Source organism: Gekko japonicus, unplaced genomic scaffold (assembly GCF_001447785.1).
Source record: "Gekko japonicus isolate JY-2015 unplaced genomic scaffold, Gekko_japonicus_V1.1 scaffold370, whole genome shotgun sequence".
Lineage (NCBI taxonomy): Eukaryota > Metazoa > Chordata > Lepidosauria > Squamata > Gekkonidae > Gekko > Gekko japonicus.
The window spans coordinates 619,123-629,116 of record NW_015174285.1 but is presented as its reverse complement, the minus strand read 5'-3'; the positions used below and the strand labels follow the sequence as shown (position 1 = coordinate 629,116).

The 9,994-nt window shown below is 41.2% G+C and overlaps 2 protein-coding genes across 2 annotated transcripts in view; one reads left to right on the top strand and one right to left on the bottom strand.

The window, feature by feature from the left end:
• TAF11 (TATA-box binding protein associated factor 11) overlaps positions 1-6,778 on the top strand; it is a 13,989-nt gene extending 7,211 nt beyond the window's left edge. The window contains exon 6 of the mRNA XM_015423970.1: positions 6,710-6,778. The gene's annotated coding sequence lies outside the window, so the exon portion shown is untranslated. The remainder of the gene's footprint in view (positions 1-6,709) is intronic.
• UHRF1BP1 (UHRF1 binding protein 1) overlaps positions 4,478-9,994 on the bottom strand; it is an 83,029-nt gene continuing 77,512 nt past the window's right edge. Inside the window, 4 exon segments of the mRNA XM_015423971.1 lie at positions 4,478-5,505; positions 7,122-7,225; positions 7,492-7,600; positions 8,091-8,356. Coding sequence (XP_015279457.1) covers positions 5,380-5,505; positions 7,122-7,225; positions 7,492-7,600; positions 8,091-8,356 — 605 coding nt within the window. The 3' untranslated portion in view covers positions 4,478-5,379.

The following is a 9,994-nucleotide window of genomic DNA, read 5'->3' as shown; positions in this document are numbered from 1 at the left end:
TGGTTATAAAAACCACAAGAAATCAGAGAATCGTATGAGAAATAGGAGCTGTCTTCTTGGTATACCAGTTGCAAAGGTAAAACAGTGAATAATTTTGCCTTTTTTACATCAAGCAGAGCAGTGAAAAAGGAAGCATCTGAACAGCAGCCACAACAGTAACCCTGATAAGCAGGGCCTCAGGGCTGTAGGTCAGTAAGACCAAAGAAGCCACTTATCCCTTCTGTTCCCACTGTATCTCCTCTACATTTTGCCTTCTTAGTCAAACTCAGTTCAGCATTTTAGGCTTATAATGGACAGAAGAATGCAGAGACTGAAAGTATGAGGCACGGGTGTAGTTCATATGCCTGTAAGATGCTGCAATTTGTAAGTGAAAAAAGTTTCAGCATTCAAGAAAAGTGAACAGAAATAAGCAGACCTGTATCAAATATGACTGAACTATAGGGCTAAGACCGTCTTGCCTCATTTCAACAACTAAAAAAGGAACCTATCCAGGCTTATTTAATTAAAGTGAAATATCGGTTATGTTTAGGAAAAAGATGTGTCATTGTGTGGTATACCTAAAACTAGCTAGTAGTTTGCCAAGTTCACAGAAAGCCTGATTCCACACAAGAATGAAGTCAGTGATGCATTCTTAGTACCATTTCTTAATAGCAGCTGCACTTGTCAGCCCCATAAGGAAAAGTTTCCAGTTTTTAGAAACAGTTCTATTCATGAGGTGAGGCTCATTCTTCACACAAGAGCCAACTGCGAAACACATTATTCTTTTGATTTTCTGTTACTGCCTTAAAGAGGAGCATTTTCCAATATGGAGAATGATTCCATATATGTTCTCGCAAGCAGTAGGGTTGGGTTTGAGGAAGATGCAGCTGAAGGGAGAGGGGGACCTAAGTGACAGCAGCAGATAAATAAGCAGAAATCACAACACATAAAGCCTTCTGTGCAAAAATGAATTATTCTAAATTAATGCAAGTGACATCACAGCACAATTGCAAAACATTTGTTAGTTCAAAGTGCCTGGACTAGCCTCAAGGGCTAAGAAATTGCGAGGCAGCTAAAGAGATCCTTTTTCTCCCTTCAGAACACACTGTTTCACATACCAAAGGTCACAGTGACTGCTCCAAAGGAGTTAGATGATAACGGACAAGCAGATGTAAGAAACAGTCAACTGCATTCCACAGCATTGCCCTTCAGCAACAAACCATTTTAACAAGGAGAAATATACTGCTGGCGGTTCACTGATAGACTGATCATTTAAACCTGTAATAATTATCACCACCATGTTTCATCATTTTATGAACAACATATCATTCAACAACCTCTTTGATTTTGAAGGAACATTATATAACAACTGCATAGTCATGCACATTCAGTTTACTCTTGGGAATAACCAACACATTATGCAGTATGTCTAATCCAATAAGCACAATAGTATATACCTTCTTTCTAAAGGTGCTTGCAGGGTTTTTTTAAAAAAGGTTAGAAGTCCCCCTGATCCTTTAGACCAACATGTATCAACCTAAGGAGTCAGCTTTCAAGTATACCTAAATTACACATGGTTCTGATCTCTCCAATTTAAGTCAACAATATTTAAAAACTCTGTAATAATAAAATTAGGCCTGTAATTATAGCTACTATCTCTTTTTAATTGGGAGGCACTATTGCAATCCAGACAGCAGTCAAGTATCTCCAGCTTTTGGGTAAACTCAGTTGCACCAAGGGTAGGGGACGTTTGCCAGCTCCTTTTTTTCCTGCCACAATGGAGTAAATGTGTTTTTTGTCAATTTGCTTTGTATCCACAAAATATTGAATTAGTGATCTGAAATAAATACAACACACATTTGGGAAAAGTGAACCCCAATGAAGTTAGAAATGTGATAAACACCAGCAGAGACTTGTATTACTGTCAAGGATGGCCTTTTAGCAGACTGCAGTACTGGGTTGTATTTCAAAGAATCACAGACTTGGAAGGAGCCATCCAGTCCAAACCCACCCACCCACCCACCCCCGCTCAATGCGGGATCAGCCTAGAGCATCCCTGACAAGTGTTTGTCCAGCAGCTGCTTAAAGACCACCAGCGAGGGGGAGCTCACCACCTCCCCAGGCAGGTGATTCCATTGTTTCACAACTCTTATAGAAAAAAAGTTTTTCCTTCCCGCCCTTAATTTAAACCCATTATTGTGAGTCCTATCCTCTGCCACCAACAGGAACAGCTCCCTGACCTCCTCTGACAGCCCTTCAAATACTTAAAGAGAGCAATCATGTTCCCCCTCAACTTCCTCTTCTCCAGATAAGACATTCCCAAGTCCCTCAGCCTTTCCTCGTAGGACTTGGTCTCCAGGCCCTCAATCATCCTCATCACTCTCCTCTGCACCTGCTCCATTCTGTCCACATCCCTTTTAAAGCGAGGCCTCCAGAACTGCACACAATATTCCATGTGCAGCAGTTAAATTTGCACTGCCTGATAGGAAGGTTTACCAGCTTTTTTCACATCCTTTTCTTCATAGTGTCTTTTATGTTCCTTATGGATACAAGGTTAGGGAAGGAATAATCTATCTAATTTTCAACAGTTCCCTCTGCGTGTGGATATTTATTTTTGCAGATAGGTGGTTTACTCTCCCCAGACTCAGCGGACTCTGTGGAACTGCAGAAAAATCCAGAAAGTTGCAGAAAAATCCAAAAAGTAAAACAAAAAACAAAAAACCCAACCTCGGGGAGGGTTGAATCCCCCCCCCCCCCAAATACCTTTTGAAATGACTGCCGCAGGGATGCCCTCCAGGCCCCACAATGGTGACAGTGAAAGATACTGGCTGATAGCCAGAGAGGGGAGGAAGCAAAAAGAAGAACTGGAACTTGGATTTGGGAAGATTCCTCCTGCAGTATGAATGGTTAAATAAGCAGGGAGTTTGGAGCCCAGCCTGGGACCAGAACTGCCTGCTCCAGGTTGGGAAATTTCTGAAGATTCTATTGAAGACTGAGGAGTGCTAAGGAGTGCAGAGTTTGGGAGCAGAGAGGCCTCAGCTGGATATAATGCCGGAGAGTCCACCCATTTTCTCCAGGGGGACAGATCTCTGTTGTCTGGGGTTCAGTTGTAATTCTGGAGGATCTCCAGGTCCCACCTGGAGACTGACAAGCCTAGGCCTAGCAACACCCTCTGGGTGACTTGAAACCACCTGATTTGCATGATTCAACTAGGCCTGGCTGCTTGCTACTGTTCAACAGCAGCCACCCTATGAAAGGTAGTGTAGTATAATGGTAAGAGCTTCAGAGTACAGTTTGCGAGGCCCAGGTTTAGATCCCCATCTTGCTGTAGAAGCTCACTGGGTGATCTTGGACCAGTCACATACTTTCAGCCTGACCAACCTCATAGGGTTGTTGTGTCGATAAAAAGAAGGAGAGAATAATGTAGACTGCTTTAGTCCCCACTGTGGAGAAAGACCACAGTTGTCCTCAGTAGAAGCTGCAGGGGGAAAGGAGATATGGAACGCTGAAGACGGGGGCAGATAAAGGTAGGTTTGGCTATTGGGTGGGAAGGAGATAGGGATGCCAACTCCATGTTGGGAAATTCTTGGATATTTGAGGGATGAAGCCTGACAGATCTAATGCCATAGACTCCACCCCTCAAAGCAGTCATTTCCTCCAGGGGAACTAATGTTGCCAACCTCCAGGTGAAGGCTGGAGATCTGGAAGTCCAGATTACAGAGATCAATTCCCCTGGAGAAAATGGCTGCTTTGAAGGGTGGAGTTTGTGGTACGATACCCTGCTGAGGTCACTTCCAAGCTTAAACCTCATCCTCCCAAGGCTCCAGGAATTTCCCAACATGGAGCTGGCAACCCTAAGAGGAACTGATCTCTGCATTTGGGCAATCCGTTGTGATTCCTGGAGAGCAGCTGCTGCCGCTGCTGTGGAGGGGGGGAGGAAAAAGGTGGGACGCTGGGAGAGTGGTGGGGCAGAAAGAGTGATAGGTGGTGGCAGAAAGGAAGTGACAGGCATGGAGAGAGAGTGTACGTAAGAAAAGGGGTGGCAGGAAGGAGAAAGTTCGAGAGAAGTAGGAAGAGTGTGAGAGAGTGGAAGAATCAGAGATGGGACAGATGCTCCTGCATGTTTCTTGCAGGTCCCCAATTGTCTTGTCCTAATTCACAGGATTGCATTAAGGGCTAAGGAATCTGTGGAATATTTTTATGAACATTTTCTTTTCTCCTGGCCATTACTAATTTCCTCTGTGTGGATTTCCTCATATCCTGTCTGTTGAAATTGTTTTGTGAAAAAAATCCTCTCTGGGATTGATAGTTTAATGAAAGGACCAAAGAAAACGAACAGTGACCCAGCATTTCTTTACACAACTGCTGTGTCATACATTTTATAGAATTGTGCAATTAGCTACGTAAATCAAAGCAACAAAAAGAAGCTTGAGTATTCAGTTTTAGAGTACAAAAGAGTTTCTGACACAATTAATCTGGATTACTAAAAATTGCAGAATGTTGTTTACAGCTCATCATTTAACAAATAAATCTCCAAGGTGCTTGACCCAGAGGGGATGTGCATAATTCAGTTCCTGTGTGTCACCCCACTCCTCTCATTTAAGGAGATAAGAAACTCAAGGTTACCTGTGTATTGTAATGCAGAGAGTGGGGGTGGACAGGAGATCCTCTAATAGGCAGTGCAGGTCATTGTACTGAAATGAGGCAATAATGGAGGGAGTGGATAGCATCTACACACTGGTGTGTCTCCAAAACTCAAGTAACAAAGCACTGGGAAACAGCTTAAAGTGAAACAGGCCACCCAAAGTCTCTTTTCCACTCTCAAATACATGATGACTGTTTCCCTGCCACCTCTTTCCTATGCTAGGATTGCCTCTCATCTGCATTGTACTACGATTTCAAGCTCATGATCCTGCACCAAAGTGCCAAGGAATTTATTTTCAGTGGCACACAAGGCTTCAAGCAGGTAGTCTGACCTTATTGCTTTGATGTACAGCAAGGATATCCCCAACACCACCAGCAACCTCTGGCAGCAATGAAGGAGGAAGCAGAATTATGGTCAGAAATATTAGTAGTTTGTCAGCACCACTTCAAGATGACTTGAACAAAGGAGAAACTGAAATGTTCCTTGTTTGGCTTGGCTATTTTAAAATTTAACACTGCTTTGTACTACCTTGACAGGTATATGGCTGTAAAACCAGCTTTCTGGCTTGTCTACTCTCATTTGCTTTCTTGTTGTCCCAGAGTCCCATCTCTCATAATGGCATATTGTTTCTCTTCCTCAAGGCAGTTACTCTGGTCTGATGTTGCCCTAGTTAGGCATTTTGTAACGAGTAAAATTTTTTGATGCTGGTGTTGATCTCTGGTTGCCCTGAGCATCTGTAGCCCAGGTCACTGCTGTCAAAGTTGGAAGAGGGGATCATATTTCCTAATTTCCTGTAGTAGACGCGCCTTGTCCAAATTAGCTTCTGCTAGGGCATTTTTGGTAACCTGTAGCTCTCTTGCCAAAGCTGGCACTTCTTTTAGCTGCAAAAGACAAATGTTATTTGGCAAAATGTAAGGTGCAATCTGGAATATTAGACATTATATATACAACATGCACTGGCAGTAGAACAAAGTTTGAGTCCAGTGGCACCTTTGTAGGGTTGCCAAGTGTATCTTCACCGGGAGCGGGGGGCTCCCGGCCGGCATGTTGTGTGTGCACGCACGCACCGCATGCACGTCACCCGGAAAAACTATTCATTCCCCTCACTGTGCTGGCATGTGTAGACCAAGGCTGAGATAAGAAGCACTAGCAAGATAAGCATGCTTTTCAGAAAGAAAGTCAAAGATGAGTGCTAAGATAAGTCCTTGAGGAACTTTAGTAGAAATAGAAGAAATTAGATTCAGGTGGGTAGCTGTGTTGCATTCACACTTCCTCAGGCACACTGAAATGGAAGTTATCAGTCCGTACATATAGGTAGAGGGTGAACAGCAAATTAGCCTACAACGTAATGATGTTTTAACAGATATGAGAACCAAACAGAAGTAACAAGCTAAGTTTATATGGTCACCATGTGTTTAGATTCAATTCTTGGGGGGGGGGGGGAACAGTGAGGCAAATAAATATGTCAGAATTGGAGACTGATGTGTACTTGTATCCTTCTTCACTGTGGGATGCTAAGAGTAACTGTCTCAGATCCTGCTGTTGCCCTCCATCTGTCTCCTCTCAAGCATGGAGGTAACTAACAGCATCCTATTCTTTGAGGTATAGTGTTAGATCTCTGTAACCAGATCAGAGAAATACATTTCAATCTACCATTCTAAATGATATTACATCCCATTATTCCACCAAGAATGGCTATACATTTTCAGTGTGGTTTCCTATTTTAGAGTATCTAAATTCACAAGACGAAATCCCAACAGTAACTGATATTTTAAGTATGATATGATGTTAAAAGTAAGAAATACAACAAATATTGTGTACATTTTATTGTTATTGTTAAAGTTCCTATATGTAGATGTGTATTACTTGGTTATAAGCAATTTATTACTGGATTATGTTTATATTATTTTTTTCTTTAATAAAAAAAATTGGGGGGGAGAATGGCTATACATCCTCTTTATTTTAGTGTATTTCTTATTTGGAATAGTAGATTGGAATAGTGATTGTAATGTAATAGAAAGAATATTAGAATGTAGTATCATTTAGAATGGTAGACTGAAATGTATTTCTCTGGTCTGGTTACAGAGGAGATCTAACACTGCACCTCAAAGAATAGGATGATGATGAAGAAGAAGATTGGATTTACACCCCGCCCTTCACTCGGAGTCTCAGAGTGGCTTACAATCTCTTTTCCCTTCCCCTCTCTACAACAGACACCCTATGAAGTAGGTGGGGCTGAGAGAACTCTTTTGAGGAGTGTTCTTGAGAGAACAGCTCTGAAAGAACCTGTGACTGTCCCAAGGTCACACCAGCAGCTGCATGTGGAGGAGTGGGGAATCAAACCTGGTTCTCCCAGATTAGAGTCCATGCTCTTGACCACTGCACCAAAGTACCATGCTGTCAGTTACCTCCATGCTTGAGAGGAGACAGATGGAGTGTAACAACAGTGTCTCAGTCAATTACTCTTAGCACCTCATAATTAATAACTATGGCATACCTGTAGTTCATCATCTACAGCTGCTGAAAGTATAGAGATTTTCTCTACTGGAATCCGTTGTTTCTTGGGACTTTTCTGCACCAATGATTCTTCCCTCTTTGCAGCTGGAAAGTAATGTAGAAATCATATGTATGATGACACTTATACCATGGAGGTCCTTTTAGAGTATTCACTCAGACTGGATATCTAAGGGAAGGGAATAGCTGGACAGCTGTATCCAAAGTGCCTATGACCTACTCTCCTTTATCTACCATCTAATGCTTAACTTATGTCATATTAATGCAAAAAAAAAGGATAACAGAGTCTAGAGGTTTTTAGCTATTTTAACTCCAGCCAGGGCTACTGACATGGAATGTTCTATGGTACTTACCTGTTATACAGAACACTCCATCATCATTACACTGAACAACAAGGTGATCTGCTGCAAGAATTATAGGGACAGGACCAGGAGAAGTAGGATATACTCGAGGACTATCATCCTGCAAGACAAAGAATATTAGCTTGGCTACAGAAAAGTTCTCTTTCCCAAATTCTTACATTAACTGTTGCCAGTGCTCCTACATTCCATGCCTTTAAACAGGAAACAATTGTGAAAACAGAAGTCTGGATCCAATTGTACTCTACAGCCCACCAGTTTAGTTCTTCTTCCGAAGCCCTGCTCTCTGTGCCACCACCTATAGTAGTAAGACAGATGCTGACAAGCATTTTGTTGGTGGTGCCTCACCTTTGGAATGCCCTCCCCTTGAGGCTACTTTATTGTCCTGTAAGTGCCAGGCCAAAACATTTCTCTTTACTACCCAGGCTTTTAACTAAAGGGCTTGGGGGGGGGGTTAGATGTTTTTATGGTCTGCTTCTAGCCAGAGGGTCATTTTATTATATTTGGTTGTTTTAACAGAGATAATTGTGGTGTGTGTTGTATTTATGATTTTATTGTTTGGGGCTTTTTAAAATAACAGCACAAATACTTGCCTTCAGTGTGAACTTGGCATCCATAATTTCAATCTTCAGGGGAATGACTTCAGGAATCACCTCATCCTCAAGGAAGGGCCCAAGGCTAGTAAGAGAGGATATCAGCAGTTCTTTATGGTAGTTCTGAATCACCATGTGGAAAAATCCATTTTGGACAGACAGGGGTGAATGCACTGCAGCACTCGGTCCTATTTCAAATCGTAAACACACCTCAGGCTGAGTTTGGTTGGTTTCTTTTGTTGCAGGCCTCTCTGGGTTCGGATCTCCTAAAAGCATAAAAGTGGTTATCATCACAAAACTATGTTGTTGATAATTATCTAGTAGTATCTGTCCTGGTGTTGCAAAAGCTCTTGAACAAATTGAGTTAATTAAATTAACTAAGGATAAGAGCTATCGCAAAATATGGGACCATTTTATCATAGACAGAATTACTAGTAGTATTAATCAATATGAACAATTTCCAACAAATTCTATGTTTGACAAAAAATGGCTCCACTACTTGATTTTTTGGTCCATCAGAACTTTATTTCACAAGACTGGATGCAATTAAATAAACTGTATCAATGAATAGCAATCTAGGCATTGTTGGGACTACTCTCCCCTTCCCCCCCTTATAACTGTATTGACTACACAGCTGTTATTCATACTTTTGCTTCATACTGCCTATATTTTCTTGTATCAAGTATTGCATCAAAAGGGAACACATTTCCATTGGATAATGGAACTACTGTGATCAGGACATCTTTTTTTGAAAAAGAGGTGCCAGAACTCTTAAGAGGGAAATTAAGTTTTCAATCTGTATACTGAGAACTCATAAACTTTTAAACATTTTAAAAAGAATTTTGTGGAAGAGGTTCCGGAACTCCACTCTGGCATGTTCCCCCAGAAAAAAAGCCCTGACTGTGATGTAAGACTTCGTATTTTATGTATTCCTTGCTTGTTAAAAATAATAAAAATATTTATTTTAAAAAATGAAGGAAAATACAATTACTGGTTAGTTACACCCAAAAGAGTGACTGCAAGCCCATTTTCTTTTAACAACCACTTTTCCTGATAATTACACCAAAGTTGGTACTTCTAAAGACAGTCACAAAAGACAGACCCAAGCAGTATCTGCTGCTGCCTTGAGCTATCCAATTTCAATAAGACATTTCTGTATACTTTATTATCAAAATAATTAAGCTTTCTTTACACAAAGAGAATCATGCATTCATCAAGGCAATATTAAGCCTCATTCATCAGTAATACTGACTTAACTAGGGCTTTCTTTCTGACAAACAAAAAAATTAATTACCAATTCAGTTTCCATCCTATTTTGCATTCTGTCCTCTAATAGGCAACAGATGTTCAACTGAAGGACTTAAGGAATACAGAAAGAACACCATGTAAGAGTCCTCACTCTGTCTTCCACACACAAACATGCCCCTCTAAAATCTAGTGACGTCTGCTTTCCATGAAGCACCCATAAGATAAATCTAGGGATTGCATACTAGACTGAAATGGCAAAATTGTGTGAGACATAAGGCTTGGGCACACACATATCCACATATAGGCAAGGAACATCTACTCTACTGAGACAAATGGGGCATGTATAGAGTTATGAATTAGACTCTTCTTTTTTTTCTTATAACATTAGTGTTTAAAGAATGGCTGGTTCCCTCATGGGAAGGAAAGGGAGTGTTGTGTTGGGATTCCAGTTTAATTTTGTTCTTTTTACCATACTGCTTAATCCAACACCACAGCAATAGTAATGTTTCTGGACAGCCATAAAGCACATATCCCTCACTTTCTGGTAACCACAGCACATCCTTACACACCAAGCCTTAGGGACCACGGCTCCATAGAAAAAAATGGAGCAGCTGTGCTGAATGAGACCAATAGTCCAATATGTTGTATCATAGAGT